The sequence below is a fragment of the Cygnus olor genome, chromosome 15, assembly GCF_009769625.2.
Source record: "Cygnus olor isolate bCygOlo1 chromosome 15, bCygOlo1.pri.v2, whole genome shotgun sequence".
Lineage (NCBI taxonomy): Eukaryota > Metazoa > Chordata > Aves > Anseriformes > Anatidae > Cygnus > Cygnus olor.
In genome coordinates, this window is record NC_049183.1 from 9756960 (window position 1) to 9779598 (window position 22639).

A 22639-nucleotide genomic window follows, 5' to 3' on the forward strand; every position below is an offset into this window, starting at 1 on the left:
AGGGCAGTAAGGCACTGGCACAGGCTGCCCAGAGAAGCTGCGGATGCCCCATCCGTGGAGGTGTTCAAGGCCAGGTTGGATGAGGCCCTGGGCAACCTGATCTAGTGGATGGCAGCAGGGTGGAACTGCATGGGCTTCAAGGTCCCTTCCAACTCAAGCTGTCCTATAATTCTATTATCTGGCTTGAAAGTAATCCTACTGCTTTACTATCAAAGCCAGTACCTCCTGGAAATACTTCCTTACAGCACAGATCCATATTACAATCGTTTTGGCAGAAAACCAGGTTTAAAAATAATCTGGGTGGTTATTTTTTAAAGGACATTTAACAGATGTGCTTTTCATTGTGGCCATATGCACCATTTAATTAGTAACAGGGGAGGAAACTTTCTGGGGAAGGGGTTGTTACAAAGACTGGAGCAACTCCCAGACACTCACTGGAGGAATTGTAATATAAGCATAAATTATAAACTGGTCTGGATGTTAAAAATATCCGGACCTCTGAATTGCTGCTCACAGATCCATATATTTCATCACCACTTCATGCATTCCACCCTCTAGCAATTTTTGTGTCATTTGCAGATGCAAATGCTTGCTATTCCATCATTGCTGTGTTGTGCTTTAAAGACGCTTTAAAGACACTTTAAAGATCAGGTGAAGGGGCTGTCATTTAATGAGGGAATGTCATTTAATGAGAGAAAAAAGGGATTTTAAGTATCAATCTCACCTGCCATAGGATCAGCACCTGGTGATAACACAAAAATCAAAGGAGCACAACAATTGGAATCATTGTAACTTCTTCCAAGATCAAAAGTAGGCGGTTCAATAAATGTTCTTCCCATATTTTCTACAATGAACTCCTGCACTGCTGGAACAATTTTGTCAGGTCTCAAACATCTGAGAATAACTATGCGATCCAACCCCATTAACATACTCCATGCATCTGGGAATTTTTCTTCATGGGGTCTTACAGAGTCATATATTAGTTTCCACTTTGAAAAATTTTCCCTTACATGTTCCATTAGTCCCTTAAGGTTTGTCAGAGAAGATGCACGTACGAGCTCAGCCCACGATTTGTCAGATAGCCAATCTGGAGCTGGATTGGGATGAGGATTATCAAGAGCAACACCTCCTGTCAATAGGAAACGCCAAACTTCATCATCTATTTGGTCTTTTCCCTTCATAATGCCTACTGTCAGAAGGAGGGAGAATAACAGTTTATCCTTCTCAAACAGTGAACGACAGACATTATTATAGATGCTTACTGTGAAATGCTCAATTATATTTTTAATTCTCTCTTCTAGATCTTCACTCTTTTGGCTTTTAGCAATGGATTGAACATACAAGTTAATGAACCAAATCAATGAATACTGGTACATAGGTTCAATGTTTGCCAGATCAGAGATGCAGAAGAAGACAACAGCTGAATGAACAGCAACTGGCTTATACCCTACTCGAGTAGAATCTATTTGCATTTCAGTTGCAGAAGCAATTTTTTGCTTTTCAGAAATTTCTTCAGATAACTCTTTGGATGAAGACAAAATATTAATTGCTGTTTCATCTTCTAAAATATTTCCTTCTGACTTGGAAAGGACCTCCAGGATTTTATCTTCTATTTCCTTTAATTGTTTCTTGTTGGCTGCACTTTCTACAATCAGTTCATTTTTCTTTTCTTCTAGTTCAGGCTTTTCCTTTGCAGCTACAATTCCAAGAAGTTGGTCCTGAAGACCCAAAGGTGTAATCATGAAGTTGAGTAGACAAACTTTCACAGCCAATTCAGGAAGATAATGAGGATTTCTTAAGCGGGTTGTTATGTAAAACCTGAAATCTTTTGAATATTCAATTATATTTTCCCCTAATTTCATGTATTCTACTCCTTGTTGTTTGAATGTTAGCTTTAATAAAATGGGTTCTATGAAGGCATCTAATTCTTCACCAATATTTTCCAGCAAGACTGGTGTTCCAAGCTGAATAGCATTTTCTAATGTCCTAACATAATGTGTGTCAGATAATTTGATAACTGACAGCCTATTAGTTTTCTCCATATTTTTTACCCACTTGTTAGCTTGCCTTTGAGGATCTATCATTAAAGACCATCTTCTTGAGTTGGAAACAATTATGCCATTATCAATGGAAAAAGAATCAATTGGCAATCCAGCAATCTGCCATGCGCGGATTTTGACTGGATCCCCCAACGTATTACTTAAGGTAAAATCACTGGAGCAAGGTATGTTCTTTTTATTGCACAGAACCTGCCATTGCTTTTGACATTGTAGACGGTAATCTACAGTAAAGGCTCCCAAATAAGCCACAGTTCCTGATGATAGCAACACATCTCCTGTAAGGTCTATGTACCGGATTCTTAATAATCGTGCAGCTTCTGTCCACCTGTCTTTCTCTCCACCAAGACCGCTAATTAGTTGTTCAGCTCTCACAAGCTTTTTTGAGCAGAGTTCAATATTATTTTCTAATTCTCTCTTCCGGTCATTCATGTTTTCAAAGTCATCATTCAAAGCTTGGAGGCGATCAACTACCTCCTTAAGTTCTGCTTGCTTCGTTTTTAGCTTCTGCATTTGAACATCCAGTAACTCTTCTGCAGTTCTCAAACGTTCACGTTTTGGAGCAACCACTTTTGCAACACGGTCATATACCTCCATGGCTCGCACCCACTTGCATAGTCCTTCACAAGCTGATGATACATTTTTTATGACAGCTGGCTGAAAATCTGGATGATTGATAAACCTCTCTCTAATTCTCTTCATTATAGCAGGAGGAATATTATCCTTGTCATATGCCTTCAAGCTCTCAAGGAATTTCAGATCTCCAAGAATTTTTCTAGAGGGCCCCCAGTAGTCTTCTATCATTTTACCTATATTACACATAATATTAAAATCAGGCTCAAGTCATGCATGTTCAAAGTGAAAAAAATACGTGAAACATAACATGAAGAATTAACATCATGATTTTGCAACAGAATTTTACTATGCTACTAGTATTAACTAGTTTGGGAAAATCCTCCCCTAAAGAAATTCAGACAGGAACTTCAGCATCACTAACCTATGTCATATTTATTAATTACATAATAATTCTACATCAACAAAGGAAACAAATTATTATACAATCTCTCTTATCACATATGCAAAAGTGTTATTTCCTAATCTAAGCGAGACAGTTTTGGAGGAAAGACAAATTTACAGAATTCTTATTTTCTGTTATTAAGGGTTGAATTGTGGGGGCATAAGGTAAAGAGAATTGAAAGAAAAGAGTCTCTTTCTTTTCCTACCTCATAAATCCTGTACAATCTCACAATAATAACATAACCCACAACAAAAGGGTTTGTTAGAGTAACTACCTATGGCAGGGGGACAACTAGAATTCTGTCTCCCAGTATATTTGATAGCATTTAGTAGCAGGACTTAGAGTGGAAAACACAGATGAATGGTGCACCTCCAGCTCCCAGAGCTCCTCAAGGCAATGTCAACCTCAAAACTGGATCAAAGCAAGTTGAAGATGTGACTTTGCACCCAGTGGGACCATATCTACAAGGCTTATGCAACAGTCAAGCAAGTACAGTATTTGACAACAGTAAAAGAAGTTCTTAGCTATTCAGTGTAGCTTTACGTCATTGCTAACAGAAACGCACTTTTTGTGCGCATGGCTGCATTGGCACTAAAAGAACTTCACTAGTCCAACACTGCAGTACCTCAACCATTCCTAGGGCAAGGATAAGAAATATCACGTAATTACCACTGCCACCTGGGTCAGGCTTTCTCTCTGGTTTAGTTCCCTTCATGACACAGATACTCTCCATGACGAGCTTAACAGGACCAGGTGGATTCTGCATGGATTTCACAAGAGAAATGTCTGAAGGATTCAGGGTATCAAGAGCTGCAAGTGCTGCCTCCAAAGCTGGCATGGCCTCAGCAAGGTCTCCTTCACATTCTTCCTGTTAAGACATTGGGGAGATGCCTGTAACCCTTCACACAATACCATGTCTGCAATCTGATTGTCCGTCTCCAATACGGTCTCAGAGAATGTTATCTGCCTGCAAGTACCTAATAAAAAGGAGTCTTCACAAGATTGTGTTTCTTAAAGAGACGACTACTTTCATAATTTGTCTGAGCAGTTTAAACAGGGAAGATTTGTAGAGAAATTAATAACTTTCATAAGCTCAACTCATAGCTGAGAAAGCCAGACAAACTTTCAAGCTCATAGTCTCTCTGGTCTGACAAAAAGAATTAAAATACAGGTTAGATACAACTGTTCTTAGTTGAATCTTAGAATGCTGATCAGGTAGAAAATACATACCATGTAGCTTAAATTCTTTATCATGTACCCAGATCTCAGTAATTATCTATCTATCACTGGCATTTCCAACCAGTTACAAAATATATTGAGGAATCCCACATCTTCCCACAGGAAATTCTGTGCTACAGACATCTGGTTATGGCAATATCTCTTCGGTTATGCCTAAGAGTGCTCTGTGCAGTGCTATGCCAAGTTAGCTCAGCTAACTCTAAACAAACCATATCTGGGCCTGGAAACCATCTAAACTCATTACTCAATCTGTTGAGAAGCAGAATATGTTAGTACAGAAATGAAAGCTATTTGGCTTTTGGGGTATGAACTAGTAAGGGAAGCTATGCAGTACTGTGAGATACAATCATACACTAAGCAGCCAAAATTTACCTTGTATATATTAGGATCATCTCATTCATCATCTCTTGCAACTTTGTTACTTTAAGAGTTTGGATCATCCCATTAACACATCATGACAACTCAAATTTACTTGGAAAGATGCTAGAACCCACCACTTACACACTACCTTAATAGCTTTAGCAACAGCTGCTGCTTCATTAGCCTCTTTTTCATCTGCTGACACAAGCTCCTTCTTTGCATCTACTTCAATTGTTTCCTTTTCGATCTGGATCATCATTTTTTCTGTTTCTGCAGAAGTCTGAATCAGTTCAGGCTGAAGGGCAGTCAATTCTTTCTGCATCTCTGAAACCTGATGAACATAACAGGAAATCAAGAAGAAATCTTTATGAACATCTGCATGCATTTCACGTCTTTCTGTCTTAGGAAGAAAGATCAGAAGACACTATGTTAAATACAATCTAAAAAGGGACATTAGATCTTAAATAATTATTAAAATACTCCTCTGGCCTGTTTCTACTAGGGCTATTTTATTTAACTGAATAGAATTTTTAAAGAGGGTTTTTAAATCATCATCATGTAATATGCTTCCTTTCTTACGAACCACCGAAGTTCACCACTGATCAATCATATTTTTTTTCTTCACAGGCAGTTTCAGTTTATAGAACCCCAAATAATCCTTTATTACACAGGTGGAATATAAAATCCAAAAGAAACTAGGATTGAAACAGAATTAGTGACAGCAGCAGCTACAAACTGAATGTTCTTTATCAGGCAAGTGCCTGGAAGCCCCCTTACTTTACATCTTGGAAAGATCAGTCCTTGGATCAGATGGGTTGAAGAGGGGACTGTTTACATTGAACCTGATCAATTTTCTACTGGGATTCTACTCAGGAATCAATGTTGTTAATGTCTTACAATATTCTTCATCTTCTTTCCTATTTTATAAAAGGTAATAACTACTAGGATGCCAAGGCATGAATTCTAGATATAAAGTTTTGAGAAAATAATGAAATCTGTAAGGTTTTTCCCTTTGACATTCAACGAGTACCATCAGCTTCATGTAGCTTTGTATTAAGTGATATAATCTGAAGTTTAAATGACTAAGCAGTAGTCTAACTTCATGATGGCTTTCTGTAGAAAATTATCAACAGCATCATGAATATAGTGAAGAGGGAATTTAACTTTTTTTTTTTTTAAGTTTTAATCATCTTATACAGATCTCACACTAAAATATGCATATGCCATATATTTAGTGTTTTCATCTGAAACTTACTTGTGAAGACGCAAAGTCAAGTTTCTGAAGTCCCATAAGATAGCGATTTCTCATCATGTCAACTTCTTGCCTTTTGCTGTTCAGCAGAGTCTTAAAGGTAAGAATCAATTCTAGGTATGAAGTTGGTGTTACATAGTTGTGTCTTCGCAGTGTACTGTAATAGCTGATGGAGAGCGCTCTCACACTTTCTTGGAAATATTTGCACATGGATACAACCCTGGAGAAATTTTTTCTTGTTAATACATAAATATAATCTGTTTTTACATTAATTATGAGGAAATTACTCTAAGCCTATGAAATTATATCAGTGTTAGTGAAGGCAGAATTGTTAATCCCCATTATATGAAATATTTTAGACTCCTTACAAAGAATGTTCTGACTTTCAGAAACGTCAGATACATATATCTAGGTATCTTTGTCCTCCACTGAAATCACAGAATTGGTTTAGCTTGGCCAATCTATAGGGACAATTTCCTGGTCATTTATGCTTAATAAGGGGGAGGTATGCTTCATATGTTTCTTGATAGATAAACTCATAGATAGATAAACTCATACTCTTTTCTAATGTCATCTTCAAGTTCAACATCCTCTAAAAACTTGTTAGCAACCATTTCCAAAGCATCTGTAGGCCAGGTTTGGAACCAATCAATGGTGCAACAGTTTATCAGTGAAGGGAACATCCGTAATCGATTCCGAAATGCATCACCGATAGGGCTCATTGCTAGATTAAAACAAAAACAAAAAAAAACAAAAAAAAAAAAAAAACACAAAAAAACAGAACCACACGATTGTTAACCAAGTTTGTCCACAGTTAGGAAGCAGAAAAAAAAACATTCCAAGAAATAATACATTATATACAGACCTAAGACAATATGCAAATTTTTCTTCACCCTTTCAATAAAGAAATTGTACATAGCAAGAGGAGTAGCTTCGATTTTCCTGTTCTCTGTCCTTGCTGCACTTTGCATTTTCTCTACAATTTCAGCTTTCTCATCAGCTGCAAAGATATTAGGCACATCACCAGTATTTAAAAGCATGTTGATGTCTTCTACAAATGCTTCATCCTTTATTTGATTATCACAGAACAAAAAGGACATGTCCTTGTTACCAACACCAGCTTTCAGCATCACTTGTTTGATATCTTCTTTCCATTCGTTGATTCCATAGGACTTTGTAATTTCAATTTGAAAGAGTTCAAAGCTACTCATGTAGGTGGCTAGCTTGGTAGCACTTTGTCGGCCACTTCCACCAATCCCCACCAACAACAGATGTCCGTTATCCTGTTTCAATACCCTGCATATCCTTGAGATATGCTCAATAGCAAACTTGAACATGACTAAGGACATTGGTGCTCTGCTGATATTGTTGTATTCCTCCAGGTAGTATTCCATCACAGTTGTCAGTTGCTTCAAGTCTGTAATTTCATCATACACTTTTACATTACTGTCCGGCTTCAAATAGTCTCCAAAGAAGAGGCTGCGAATATTATCATCAGAGACCTTGCCAGTAGGTGAGAGATGACTCAATACCTAAAGAAAAGACAAGAATCAACAGATAATTCAGACTATTGTAGAATATTTTTCTTAAAGCCTTTATCATTCTTATCCACCTAATAATAATACTGTGGGAAGCACTGTTTTCCAGCTATTCTAGTTATCACCTTAGTTTGGAAGAAAAAAAAGAAAACAGGAAAGAAAAGGAGAGGCGGAAATGTGGGGGAAAGGTGAGGAAAGGGAAGGGAGGAACCACCTAAATGCGGTAATATGCTATAGGCTGACATGCAAGTTTCCACCGTGCATATCTCACAGACTGATTTTGCTGTCACATACAGGACAAGTTCCCAAAAGCTTTCTCAGAAATGTACCCGCTACTCCCAGTGGCTCATTCAAATGTATGTTAAGCAAGAGCACAAATATACAGTGTAAGACAGTTATTCCAGATAGTCGTCTGTACCAATGCAGAATCCTTTTGAAGTTAGTAATCGTGCAGATATAATTTTTATTAATTTGCAGAAGAATATGTATAATACATAATACAAATATAAGACCATCCAAACTCTTATAAATGCAATGATAGAAATCATACAAAATGTGTCCAATACTAATGCAATCTCAACATTTAAATATTTCTGAAAATATATCAGTCTCATTCTTAGGCCCAGCATATTACTGAAAAATACCTTATCAAGGCTCTGCTTGAAGCTATTTGATGTCGTCTCTTCTACCATATGAAAGAATACCTTCCTGTCCTCCTCATCAACGAAGCGATCATAGAAAACTCGGTATATCTCATGAATCCAAAGTCTGATCAGTTTATCCTCATCCTGAAAATATAAATACAAGAATACATATAAACATAGTTTGGGCAGGATTTGTCTGAAAACAGGAGGACAGAAATGTTCATCTGCAACCTGATATATCTTGTACTAATCTTGGTGGGAATCTTTCAATTTCAAGTTATTCGGTGCACGGCTCAGCATCTGCTAACTTAACTGGCATCTTCACCTAGTGACCATCTTACCCTTCCTGACAATACAATCTGGGACTGTTATGTCAATGCATTTTCCTTTCCTGTATCAAATCTCCCCAACTTTTCTACATAAAGTAAAGAATAAAACTTGCTAAGACAAGGGCTCTAACCCTACCCCACTCAAACTCTGTTGCCGGCCAAGATGCACTCTGAATAGACATTTAAATCTGTTCCTGTACCAAAACATTCCCTCAGTAGAAACAGAACTTTTAATATTCCTATAAGATGAAGTTTTACTGAAAATGAAGGGAAAAAAAGTCAAAGGATGAAAATTCTACACATCTGCCAGTATTCAATTGTAGTATGTTACAACAGCCAATTTCTGAGTTAAATTGACTTGCTCACTGATGAGCTCACCATTTGTAAAACAGATACTGAGTCTCTTCCCACATTTGTTTCTTGAGTACGTGTACTTTTTTTGTACAAGTGACTTGATGTACAGGCCTTAAGAGTTGGACTTCGGACCTCTGGGCACAATTATAATACATGTAAAGAACATTAACAAATGTAACAGCTGTTTCCCCTCAGTCAGAGATGGACAGAAAATACAGAGCAAGGTATTCAAGTGCTATCCTGACTTACAACCTTGTAAATCAATTGAAATCGTAGTTCATGTATTCTGAGACATTTGCTTACTAATATTACACCAGTAATTTGATTTTCCCATTCCTCTTTCTTACAGCAACATAACTAAACTACAGCTTACTTGCACATGAGTGTGTGGACAGAGCAGCACTCCTTTAATAACCCGGGAAAAATCTCGTAGATTAAACACATAATGAGATTTTGAAGGAGTTGGGAGAAAATTTTCAAGTGCCATTTTATAAATCACCATTGTTGCTTGGACCATTACCTTACCCAGTCTGAAGAGGGAAAAGAGATACAATATAAGAACTGCAGAGAAACTGAAGGAGAAAAGATGAAAAAAGTATTACAGGAAATATATCACATCACCTTAGAAACACTGACTCAAAGCCTTTGCTAAAGTGCCAATCAGCAACTGCAGTAAAAATCTTGGTTAATATGTTGTCATCAAAAGAACAAATAGATACAATATTCAAGTGCCGTATGAAGCGTCCTGAAATACACAGAAAAAGATGTATAACAATCTAGCAACATCCAAGCACTTTTCCACCTTTCACCTAGCATTTGTCTAGGACTGACTTTCGCAAGAGATGGACTCAAAGAATGTTTGAATCTGGCTCCAGCTCTGCAATTGTTTGTGGTAAATTTCTGCCCCAGCAGTGATGCAAAAGCAATATCAACTGGTTTATATTTAATGTCAGTATTTCTCTTAAAATGACTGTTTTTAATATGAAAAACTTGATTTTTCATTACGACAGGGACACTATTACCCAAATTTAAATTTCAGCTCACATTAGCCCTGACAATCATGTAAAACTTTACAAAAAGTAAGGGTACAGTAAAACTTTACAAAAGCAACTCACCTTGTTCTCAGCCTTCATCTAAAAATATTCAGTCTATACGCTAGTAAATTTTACAAATTTAGCTGTATCAGAATAGTTATTTTAATAATGCCTTCTCAGAGCACATACAGTTATACCCGTACTAGAGTGTTAATATGAAGCATAAATGATTATAATGATGCAGCTGTAACTACATTAAGGCTTTTACTGACACAACTTTTTCATCAGAAAATATAACTTCCCTTATGGTAATATGACACGAATCACAGATTTGTAGACAACATGCTTGTAAATAAATGCAGACAGCCTATCTTAGCAGCAGGAGATAGGATTTTGGATGAGAATTGATAGTGTAGCCAGAGAGACGTGGCAAAAATATGTGCTCTCTTCCCTTTCCAAAGAATAGAAAGTGGAAAAAGTGTCTGTTTCTCAAAGCTTAACATAACTTTCATCATTTGTTTCCTAATGTTGATTAAATTCCCCCTGAAAAGGTATACATTTGACCTTGAGTATACATACTTCTTTTTGGAGCGATCCAGACAGTGAGTGTACCTGTAAGGTTTACAAGTGATAGATAAATGGAGAATCTGTCATCAGCAAAATCATATGTGCCTCTTAACTTCCGTCAATTAAATAACTACTTGCCACAGTGACACATTTTTCTCTTGTGCTCATATAGACTTTTCACTATATTTTATAGATTTCCTACCTGTGATATCATTCCTGCCTCCCCCAGGTGGACCCATAGCTGAAAGAAGCAGCACATCTACGATACTAATCTTGGATGTATCTTTCTTGTCATACCAGTGACCATGATCAATCCATTGTCTGAGAAGCTCAATAGGTGGCTGGGCTCCATACACTTCTTTTGCTGGCATGTTTAGGTCATCTACGGAAAACAGAGGTACTGAGGAAAAAAATCCTGAATGTTTAGGAATCATATCTTTTTTATTTGCAAAGCTAAGAAGGAGATAAAAAAAAAAAAGAAATAGAGGTAGAAAAAGGTTCTATCTTGTTATTCTTACTTTGCATTAAAACAATAATCAAATGACATTATATTTGCAGACATGCTTAAAAATCAGGGTTTAATTTAGTGTGGCTGGTGATTTGGTTTTATTTTATTTTGTGTCACACTGCAACACGTTTAAAATGAGTCAATTCACTAATCTGAAGACAAGTGTCACTTCAACAGTTAGAAACCTTTCAGCAGGGGGCAGTGCTAATCCTTCCTTGGATGCCTGAAAAGATAACAAAAAGCACTGAGGCAAATCAAAATTACTAATCTCAGTGGATCACTTCCTTTGCCTAAAAACAGAATTTGAACGATATAAAAACATGAAAAAAATGGTCTTACCCACAAATATTAAAGCTTTTTTCCCTGGAGGAGGCCCAAATAATCCTTTTCTTCTTCTGTCCAGCTTGGACATAATAATGTCCTGGGTTTGGTTAGCAGAGGTTCTTGCAGAGAAGTTGATGAAGCTTGGGATGTATTTTTCCTTTGGAAGTTGTAGTAGAAAATTGTTTGTTATAGCTGATTTTCCAGTGCCAGTGGGACCCACAACAAGCAAAGGGACGTTATGTTCCACATATGTTTTAAGAAAGAACACTTGTCTGGCAGTTTCCGTTGTTGGAATGATCAGCTCAGACACCTGTTACATAGGAAAGTAAAATAGCACATGAAAATCAAACATCTAACATTAAAACCTACATGAATATTTTTATGTAACTACAGGAAGCCTGTAGCACAAATGTATGCTGATGAAATTCTTTTCTCTGAAAATCTAGGTTATAATGAGGTTCTGGTATATAGCATAGATGGCACCACTTCTTCAGTGTTTATACATTAAATAGCACAACTGGTATTTACCTGTATTATGGTTCATAGACACTATATAAAGCCTGGAAGGAGAACTGCATGGCTAAGCATGGCTCAATTCTGTCCCCCTGTTGTACAAAGGGAAAGGCATAGAGCTTTGAGAATTTCTTTCTCTTCCCCATCTTCCACTTTCATTAATGTGCACTGTGTGCTAGTCATCAAGAAAAGATTTTAGACAGCAAAATAAAATGTAATCTTACATTTCTCATGTATTTAATAGAAAATAAAATTGCAAGTACAATGGGATGAAAAGCTGAACAAACATTATGTAAGTCACTTTGAAATGACACCTGCAGAATAAGTACTTCATATAGATAGATCTCTGCTGTGCTACACTTCCCTTGAGTTCACAGATGCCATCAAAATGCAAGTCCCACTCTGTGAAAATAAAGGGTATCCAGGACTCTCAGTACTGCCCACCATATCCCAAACAAGTAGTATAGGTTTTTGCTTGGTTTCTCTAATTAATGCATACTGTATCATGATATCAGTCATACCAGAACTAAGATATAAAGGTGAAAAGGGGCCTACAGACATTAATGAAATGTTGCTGTTGAAACATTAAACAGCCTAATATAATAGAATCAGAGTTAGAAAAGGTAGTTGATTTAAACCTCTAAATCATTTAGCGAAATAATAATTTTCTATAAAGATAGATATCAATGTAAACCTTAGCGCTTGGGGAGATAACTTGTTCCTCTTTTGTGACATAATCTGTCCACAGGTTCCATTGCCCACTGCCATGCTTGTAGAAGTAAAAGTCATAAACAGTCCCTGTTAATTAAAAACAGAACATATGAAAACCATCTGATTAAAGAATAAAAATAAGTTTCTATAATTTTAGTGTGAGATGTCCAACACTGTGAAATAAAGAAGGCCTTTTTTTTCATGAGACACCCTCCTCCCCCCACTGCCATTATCATCACAAAATTATTTTAGGTCAAATTCAGCTACATTGTTTGAGTACATGAGGCATATACTACACCTGGTTAAAAGGACACCCAACTGTGCAGCCTATGGCTTGGCAGATGGTGGCTCTGCTGCAGACTTAATATCTGACAGGCACTCTATTCTCCCTTAAAGTGCTGAGTCTTCTTATTGCTTTATAAAAAGCCAGGCAAGTACAGTTATGAAGAAGCACCTTTTTCTGGGAAGATATTGTTTCTGGTAAGCTTCACATTTTTAGGGCGTGGGTTTCCATCATCCTGTCCCATTAGCAAGTTGCGGTAAAACAAATCAAATTTCTTCCTGCTGTCTGCATCAACTGTCCCACCAATTGTCCAAACCAATGCAAAAAGGAGGAGCCCCTGCAGCCACAAGGTGATCTGCTGACTAGACATGCTTTCCTTCCCCTCTTCCTCAGGTTGCTTTATTTCATCTAAAACACAAATTTTAGTTAAATGCCAGTAACAACCATAAGTCCCAATCCAAAACACATCTTTGCAAAAGTATTCTGAGACAAACTTAGAGCATTGTCTTCAGTGGAAGAAAAACAATGTAGATAGTAAGGCCCTTGTCTGTGTAAAATACTAGTTACAAATAAAAATAAATGAGAAGCATTTGCAAATTGTCTGTTTTTTTTTGTTGTTGTTGTTGGGTTTTTTCTTCAAACGCTAGCAAACTGCAAACAAAACACATGGAATACACTCAAAAGTCACGTTCAGTTTTGTAATAACACCAGTGTCCCAGTGTGAAAGCTCTGTATGGTAGTCAAAGCACTATTATTAATACACTGATCCATAAGAAAAGATTTGTGTCATATGGTCTCAGGCAGTAAAGGTATTCCTTTGGTATTTCCTTGCATCTGATAATCTGCATCTTGTTACGGGACACAGGAAATAAAGCAAAACTGAAATAAAAAGAATGAGGCTTAGGGTACTTACCAAGCAGACAAGTATAGAGTTTCATCAAGCTGTAAGTCAGATGAATAGAGGATGTTCGTACTATGGCTTTGCAATGATGGTGAATAAACTCTAAACAGGGCTCTACTAGCCACATAAACATGTCATTCACCTGCCAGGAGAAAAGAAAATGGCTTTAAAACAATGCAGGAGTTGCCACATTTCCCATTGTCCCCCAATTCTCTCTCATTAAAACACAAAGTATCAGAAATTCTCCAAGCTGGTGGAAAGAAGATCAGGAAAGAACCTTTGTGAGGCAGTACATAAGTGATCACAAAGTCACACTGTCATTATCTGATGGTGAAAACAAGCCGCTTCTGTGAAGGGAAGTTTTCACCAGAAATCTTGCTACCCAGTTAGCTGTCCAGACAGCAGAGGAATACTTCAGCCTAGGGAGACCACTGCTTTGCGTAAGCAACAACAAAATTATTCCAATGGGAATAAGCATATGGGCCTCATCCTCCTTTAAAAAGGATTGGCCTCTACTGAGTACCCAGCATAGCTACTGTGCCATAGCAGGAGTTCTGGAAAGCAGTGACTCGTACCTGCAGGAGTGTTACAGTATCGGGGTAGTTAGTGACCAAGGCTGGTGGTTTCTACTCCATGAATTCAAGTGGGAAAACAGGAAAGGAACCGTGACCTAGTCTCTTCACAGGGACTAGTACTCAAGGAGATGCACTAAAGGATGCACTAACTTATCTGCTAATTAAGAAATAATTTGTTTTGATGAACTAAGATGACTTTTTCAATAAAGAGCTTTTATAGTCTTTGTATTTCTTTTGAATTTAGTCCCAATTTCCTGCAAAAGCTCAAAGCCTCTTGTCGGATCACAGAAAGCAAAGCTTTCTTCAGCTCTAATCCAACTGTAAACATATTTTTTTCTTATTCTTTTACTAGATTTTAATGACCAATAAACAAGAATTTGAATTTTGATGAAATTAATAGTTGATTACCACAAACACCTACTTTCATTTGCATCCGTACTGAAGATGTAACACACAACACAAAGAGCTCTTATTCATGCAAGCAACCAACACACGAAGGACAATTTAGCTTGCATTCCTGAGGTGACTAAGCCTTTGAAGATTTAGCTATAATAATAACATTATTATAATTAAAAAGTATTTCTCAAGCTGAACTCTCAATGTCTCAGACAGAATAAGGATGAGTTCAAAACATTTTAAATCTTTCAGTTTCTCCCACACTGTATTTCTATTACTCATGGCATCTCCAGCTCTCATGTACTTTCCTTACAACAATGGTTGACAGCGATCACTGCAAAATAAATTACAACAGCCTCTAGTAGGTCTGGGACCCTCTAAATCATGAAAGAATCAAAAGTTTGGTTCTGCATGCCAGCTTTCAAGTTGATAAACTGAACATCACCTTAAAGTTAATCTGCTAAATGGAACCTATACCAAAAAAATTAAATCTCTCACCAGTTCTCGGTGTTCTTCCTGCAGATTTGGAGGCAGTGTATTCATGTAGGAATCCTTCAGTGGCTTCCAACCTAACTGCTGTGGGTCCATATAGATCATACCACACCTGGGAAGAACAAACAACTATGGTACAGGAATAGACATGCAAAGTGGGACACTTCAGGTTTGAGTGCTTTCACATTACCTGCTAACAGTTGCTGGAGAAGCCTCCTCTAAGTCCGCTGGCTCAAAGATTAAACTCATTTTTGAATTCATCTGAATTATTTCACCGCTCATTAAGCATAGCTAGAAGGAAAGCATCACTTAAACGTGAGTAGTCATGCCAGTGCTGATCATTCAGTCAAAGCAATGCCTGTCATACAATCACTGAACATTCTACTTAGTGTCACTTCTCATTCACTCATTCATGCTATTGTAACACAGGACATCATCTGACCTTGTCTCAAGTTTTCCACGTGTTACTGCAATGGCTTGCAGAAACAGGGAGAACAATGTTATATCTTTAAATAACTCTGTAAGGAAAAGCAATTACGACCTGCAGCTTTTCTTTAGTTAATATGTTTACTAAGTAATTTATGCAAGTTCATTTTTCAGTTCCAGAACTGAGTTTACTTATTTTGTTTTTCTAAAATGGCCAATAAACAAGCCTCAATAAACAACCTCATTTCAATAAAATAAGAGCAAGACAAGGCTTCTAGGGAGAAACAGCTTAATATCTTCTACTAAAGCAAAACATATAATTGAGGGAAAAAACAATGCTTTTAAGCACATCAGCTTTTCCCGAGGCTTGTACCTTATTGTCTTTATGCCCTTTGACCACCATGGTAATAATACCACTACTACTACAATAAAGTATACACGTTCAAGTATATGGTAACTGGCAAAAATTAGGCTACCTTTTTATTATCATCCAGCACAGTGTTCATGTTCTCTATCCAAACTGCATCTACTGGGCCATCAAATATAATCCACTTTCGATCATCTGTAGTAGAAGATGCTTGTGCCCTGAAGGCATTTGCAAGAACCCCATCTGTCCACTCATGGCTTACAGGATCAAAACTGCCATACAGCTGTCCCATAGTAATTGCTTTGGGATTAATAACTTTGTATTGAACAGCAAATTCATCCATTGATTTTGCTGTATAAGACAACAAACAGATGAGAAAATCCGATAGGTTAGTTTAATTCAGCAACTAAGAACATTCCTGAAAGGATCCTACTTTAGCAGCACAAGGCAAAAAGGAAAGACATTTGGAAGTAAGAATTTCCTTTACTTGTACAACAGAAGTGCAAAGTGAAATACGCGAAAACACACGAAAAAAAGAAAGAACAGAGCAGAAGAGATTTTATACATTTATGGGAGGTATTTACAATTTCCCCATCATAGCCTGGTTTTGCAAGAGTATTATGTACAAATACAATGCTTAACAAAATTCATGAAAGTGTAAACACATTTGTATGTTTTAATATTCCAGTAAATATAGACAAAACTTCCAGAAAAATGTACCAGACAAAAATAAACAGAATACAAGAGGACTAGCAACTTCAATATGTCTCTACAAAGAAAACAAACAAACAAAAAAATTACACTTATCATTAAATGAAGTTGATTCTAATTTTGTGGCTGAACAATGTTACCTGCGCATAAATCACCAAGGGCTCCAGCTAGCACTTTGTACGCACAGGTCTTCCCACCCAAAGGATCTCCAACAATCATGAAACCATGGCGCACCAGCATCATTTCGTATATCTGTAACAGTGACAAGAGACTGATCTTTAACATAGCTCAAAAATAAGCATAATGTCTATGAAACTATAGGTATCTCTCCTGCATTCATACACAACTGGATAAAATATCAGCCAAACATCTGCTCTTTATTAAGGCTGACTGAAGCATTAAACCAAATCAGAGTGCAAACAAATTACTATGGCAATTCACACTGTTACAATTTAAGAAGTCCTTGCCCCTACTTGTCCTCCCTTTCTCTTTCCTAAAGGTCATCCCTCAGCTGTAACAGCTTCATTGTATAAACTGTGACTACACTCACTAGACTCTGCTGATCACAGTCCAACGTATAGGCCTAAACTGAAATCAGTGGTTATCAATGAGTCTAATACAAAGGGACTGAAACTACAGTTCTGAGGATCTTTCATATAACCAGTTCCACCAGGGCTGCCTTTGAACAGTAAGGGTGGTAACTTCTTCAGTCACCCCACCAGAACTTGATTAACTCAAGTCAAAGCTTTCAAACAGAACATCTTCAAACAGAACCCTAAAAGGAACACCTAAGAAAATATTCTTTATCTCAGTTGATATTAAAACTGATTATTTTATGGTTTAGCTTAAATCTTTTACTAGTTAATACTACCACTACTTAAATGAAAGATAAAGCTTGCTTTGCAAAGCAGCATAAACCCATTAACGTCTGAACTGATGTTGGAGGGAACACCAGGCCATGCATTTCTGCTCCTCTTTAAAAGGCCACTAATACTAGTACATGGGAGACAATGGGAAGACAGAGCTGGAGGTGAAGCATAAACAAAGATGAAAAATGCCACCCCTTTTAAGACTTCTCTAGGAGGACTGTAAGAAAAATTGGGAACAGAGCCTGACTTCCAGTCCAGAGGTCAATTTGCTAGGCTGTGCTGTCTCAGTTACTAACAGATTCAGCTTAGTTTTCTATCCTGAATCCTAAGACCTAAGATGTTGCTGCACTGGTTAGCCCCTTCACAAACTGGCTGAATTCAAAACTCACTATGAGCAAAGCAGGCTTTTTCTTCATGATTTTCTCCTCAGTAAAAATATGTTGTTTGTAATATCTTGTCGTGGAGACAATTAGCTATTCATTCATTCATGACACAGCCAGAGAGTGAATGAAGAATATTTCTTAATCATCAGCTCTCATACTCTTTTCCCCCCAGAAGTATGAGAAAATAAACCTGAATAATTTTTCCAATAAACCATGGAACAGGTTGAAGATCCATTTTTTTAATATTTTCAGTTAATGCCTTGACAAACAAGTCATAGTCAGGTGTAGGAAGAACCACTCCAGGGAACAGGTCAGATATGATACCCTGTTAAGGAAAGACAGAATAGAACACTATTTAAACACAGATTTAAACACAGATTACAAAAAGGGAAAATTCCCGAAGTGTAATAATCTACAAGTAAAACAATACTCATACAGGTAGCAGGAACTTAAGGTGAAATGTCTTCTGCTGGACTAAACTAACTTCTCAGTGCAAAACATAGCTGTGAAAGTATTCTGCATGCATGAGAAATAAGTGAATGCCCGCAATCTTCATACACACATTGATATTGTAGAAGAAAGCTTAACCTTCTGCAAATTTGCACCGAAAAATGTATTGCAGGAAACTAAGACGCTGAAAGAATTTCAGAGATTAAATAAAAGTGTATGTGTTCTGAAATTTCAGAGTGATGACTATTTGTGCTTGCACCTTAGCTTTTGGGTCTTTAATTTAATATTGGTTGATCTGTAGCTTAACATAGTCATGAAACATAGTCATGATAGCAGCATATGAGCAAAACTGCATTGCTTTCATTCTGGCTTCAAATTTCTAATTGACTAATTCACTTGTCTACACCTGTTTTGCAGCACAAAGCTAGAACGTAAACTGCAAAAAAATGGTTTCTACTAATGAAACAACACAGTGACTTTTAGCAAGATATCTTATAACACATTTCATGGAATAACTTAAGAGCTACGACAGAACCCTAGAGTGCATCCAGATCAGTGGACTGAATTAACTGTACACTAATATGGCTGTATCGTGATCAAACTGTTCTAAATTAAGATGATAACCTGTTTCTGCAGGTTCTTCTGATCGACCTCATCATCACAAAATTTAAACACACCCACCTGATAGCTTACCTGAAACAATGGCACATCCTGTGCCAAGAATTTGGCAAGGTTAACATCCATCAAAGCCCGAAGTAACAATACACTTTCATTTTCAGTTGGATACTTCAGTTTTAAGTTTCCTGCTGCTGTCAGGACTGATTTTACAGCACGCATTCCATAATCGTAGTGATGCTGAGATGACAGCTGCTCAGAGCACAAACGGTAAGTGGCAACAATTTTCTGGGCAAGACTGTGGGTATTAAAATACCACATGTAGAATGAAAATATCTCACCATGCAAAGAAAATAAGTAAAGTACCTATATTCACAAAGTCACTGCAGTGATTATCAGACCCACCAACTAGTAAAACTGGTAAAATGGCCTAAAACATCTAGGAAGCAAAACAGTAGATTGTGATGTGCCAGAGAATGTGTGCGCCAGTTAGGAATTCTGTTTGATGCTACAATACATTTTCCAAATGGTTCTGTGTAGAGGTACATATCTGTCAAAAGTATGTGGTAAATGAAGAGTGATTATAAAGTAGGAAATTAAAAAGCACTTTCTGAAGAAACAGAACATGGACAGCCTTCCAGAATTCCATGCCTCAAAGATGCATATATGCATATGTGCCTTATATAGGAATGAGGTGACTCAATCAAAGTGGAATATTCGGCATGCCTTACCTTCGAGAGTCCAAAAATCCCATTGAATAAAGTGAAATTTCTCCAATCAAAGCATAATCTGGAACCATCATGGCAACTGTTCGAAACAACGCCTGTAAGAAAAAAAAGAAAGAGATAAGTTTACACTATGTAATACGGTAATAACTTGTGCTTATTTGTAAGAAGAGTATTTCTGTAAATTTATCAACTTTTCCACTTCGCGTTCCTTTTTCATTACTTTAGGAATTATCTAACATAAATGAGATTGCATTAGATTTGTTACTAGAACTGTGATCTTATCAAGAGGTCTGTGCTAAGCATTTAAAAAACAAATATTTAGAGAGAGTCATAATCTTAAGGAACTATTCATAGATGAAAATGAGTTATTATTCATCTCTCTTTCATAATAGACAGACTAGCACATGGCACGGTTAATGTTTTGTACAAGGTCATGCAAAAAATGCATGCCAAAGCTGCGAAAAGAATTAGGACCATATCAGTCTCTCTGCAGTGTCTAAGGAACTTGCAAAGTTATAATTAAATTGGGGTTTGGAACTCTAAGGATTGTAAACTAGGAGAATTTCCACATAAAGAGAGCACAGTTAAAGCTGTGAACAGGTATCAGTGTTACCAGACTGAGATCTTTCGTCTGTGCACTTTGTACAATCCTGAACTTATAAAACCTTAGTGAATAGCAGAGCAGAATAAGTTATATCATTGTAATACTTTATTGATGTCTTTCTCTTCTTGTTAAAGTAGATAAGAAGCAGCAAATTCTGTTTAATTTCCAGAAGAAATGAAAATTCCAGATTTACCTTCAGATTATCAGGCAGCTCTGCCCGTCCAGCATACCCAGGATTCATTGTGATAAACACAGCACAGGTAGGATTAAGAGAGATCTCTGTGCCTTCAAAGATGAATGTTTTGAGTTTACGAATAATGGCTTGCTGTATACTAAGTATTTGTTGAGCAACTACGGATAATACTTCAACCTAATAAGGCAGAACAGATTGGAAAACATCAGACAATGGAAAATGCTTTTGTTTATATATTTTGATGGCTATATATTGCATTCCTCCAGGTGAAAATCACTCCATGTAATACCTAGTCTGACAACTGAGCCTAAATATTAGCTGCCTATTGAAGCAATCTTCTGAAAGTTAGTACCCCTCATTCCCTATCCAACCAACGCACAGACATTAACAGCGGCTTCTGAAAGCCTCCAGATGATCTGCCTGAATGTAGACACTAAATTTAGGTGGACAGGAACTCCCTCTGGAGGCCTCCAAAAGCACTTGCCTTTTGCCTCAGACTACATGAAGAATTTGGGGTTTCAGTAAGACTGATTTACTCAATATTCCAAATTGAGGGGAAACGTAAGGAATGAATAAAGAAGCCTAGGGCTAATTCTCAGCACTTTAATATATTAAAGTAGCAGAATACTGGAAAATGAGAATGCTAACACTTGAGTCATGAGAATTCAAATTACAGCAGACAAATGGAGAAATGAAGATGTTAAAGATACTAAAACATACAAAACTGATCTTCATGGAATTTCCAGACTTACTAATATTGATCTAAATCTAACTCCATCAAAATAACAATAAAACTTGTCTAAAGTCATCACTGACAAAGTCAAAAAAAATACACACCCACCCACATAGACATATATGTGTGTGTGTGTATACACATGTATCAGAGCAATACGAAGGAGGAGGGGATTAGATGCACCTGGTTACACAGTTAGTTAACCTGGTCACTCGGTGACACTCAACTAGCCATCACAGGAATTCCTCCACTGGGATTTGTCTGTCTTGTGTGAGACATAGATAAATGCAGCCTCAAGGAAAAGAGGTGTACGGTTCTTTCCCAACAAAAGTCTGGGTTACTCTGGAGTCAAATTAACTATGATTGTCACAAACAAAAGTGGAAATGACATGTGAGTAGGGTTGTTTTTTTTTTTTCTCTTTTCACCTGGAAAACCCAGAACACAAGACTTCTGCAACACAGCACAGGCAGGCATGTGCTCCGACAACAGTCACCTAAGTACCTACTTCAGTGGCATTGATCATCAAAACAAAGAGGCTACATCACAAAATAAAAGTAGAAAATTGGCAATAATGCTGTGATATCTAAATCTAGAACTTCTTGTGTCTTAGATTAAAGCTTTCTCATTTTACTTGTCTGAGTTGAAAAGTTACCTCAATTCTATTGAATTCATCAAAGCAGGACCACGCACCAGACTGTGCCAACCCTTTAAAGAACTTGCCCATTGCCTTGTAATCAAGACCATCGGAGCAATTGAAGACCACACACTACAACAAAACACACAGAGAACATCTCTCAGTACTAATGCAAAGTCCCATATAAAATCATTAGCATCTAAAATGGGAAGGGATTATTATTGCCAATTTTTGATGACTACACTAGGACAACATATAGACACATTCCTAAACATGTGCTTCTTACCAACTATTTCTGTGAATAAAGAACAGGCAGAGAATGAACAGTACTTGATTAAGAATGACATTGCAAGATCTATCTACATATCCAGAAAAAAACCAAACCAAACCAAAAGATTATATTTTGGTACCTGCTTAGCTAGTGCTTTTGCTAGATCTTTAGTTGTTTCTGTTTTGCCAGTCCCAGCAGGTCCTTCTGGAGCACCACCAAGATTTAATTTCAAGGCACCCATTAATGTCCTATGTAAACAAGAACACAGTCAATAGAAATAGTAGTTTCTAATGGCAGATTGCTTCTGAAGGAATGAGTCAGTTTTCTTCCTATACAGGTTCCCCTGACAATGATTTACTTGTTCCCTACCAACTTTACAGCTTGCGCCAACAACCTACTATTGTCTCATAAATGACTCCCAGAAGCAGAAGCTTTCATCCAATTGTTCTACAAGGAATGTCAACGCTTTTTATTACATGCATCCACTCTGCATATCCTCGGTTGCACAAACAAATGCACAGTGCCACAGGGAAAGTGTCAGAGTTTGCAAAAACACACC

The 22639-nt window shown here is 37.2% G+C and overlaps 1 protein-coding gene across 4 annotated transcripts in view; it reads right to left on the reverse strand.

Moving 5' to 3' along the window:
* The window catches only part of DNAH3 (dynein axonemal heavy chain 3), a 67399-nt gene that overhangs the window by 12070 nt on the left and 32690 nt on the right, over positions 1 to 22639 (reverse strand). For 3 of the 4 annotated variants that reach the window (XM_040575129.1, XM_040575127.1, XM_040575128.1), the window contains 24 exons: positions 22220 to 22328; positions 21828 to 21941; positions 20442 to 20618; positions 19648 to 19739; positions 18995 to 19214; positions 18042 to 18176; positions 16740 to 16851; positions 15998 to 16239; positions 15286 to 15386; positions 15102 to 15207; positions 13645 to 13774; positions 12903 to 13139; positions 12432 to 12535; positions 11240 to 11534; positions 10595 to 10774; positions 9413 to 9536; positions 9165 to 9321; positions 8109 to 8252; positions 6792 to 7458; positions 6485 to 6650; positions 5930 to 6146; positions 4823 to 5005; positions 3745 to 3943; positions 725 to 2866 (listed from right to left, as the gene is read on the reverse strand). In XM_040575129.1, coding sequence (XP_040431063.1) covers positions 725 to 2866; positions 3745 to 3943; positions 4823 to 5005; positions 5930 to 6146; positions 6485 to 6650; positions 6792 to 7458; positions 8109 to 8252; positions 9165 to 9321; positions 9413 to 9536; positions 10595 to 10774; positions 11240 to 11534; positions 12432 to 12535; positions 12903 to 13139; positions 13645 to 13774; positions 15102 to 15207; positions 15286 to 15386; positions 15998 to 16239; positions 16740 to 16851; positions 18042 to 18176; positions 18995 to 19214; positions 19648 to 19739; positions 20442 to 20618; positions 21828 to 21941; positions 22220 to 22328 — 6353 coding nt within the window. The remainder of the gene's footprint in view (positions 1 to 724; positions 2867 to 3744; positions 3944 to 4822; positions 5006 to 5929; positions 6147 to 6484; positions 6651 to 6791; positions 7459 to 8108; positions 8253 to 9164; positions 9322 to 9412; positions 9537 to 10594; positions 10775 to 11239; positions 11535 to 12431; positions 12536 to 12902; positions 13140 to 13644; positions 13775 to 15101; positions 15208 to 15285; positions 15387 to 15997; positions 16240 to 16739; positions 16852 to 18041; positions 18177 to 18994; positions 19215 to 19647; positions 19740 to 20441; positions 20619 to 21827; positions 21942 to 22219; positions 22329 to 22639) is intronic. The other variant, XM_040575131.1, reaches the window with a different exon arrangement.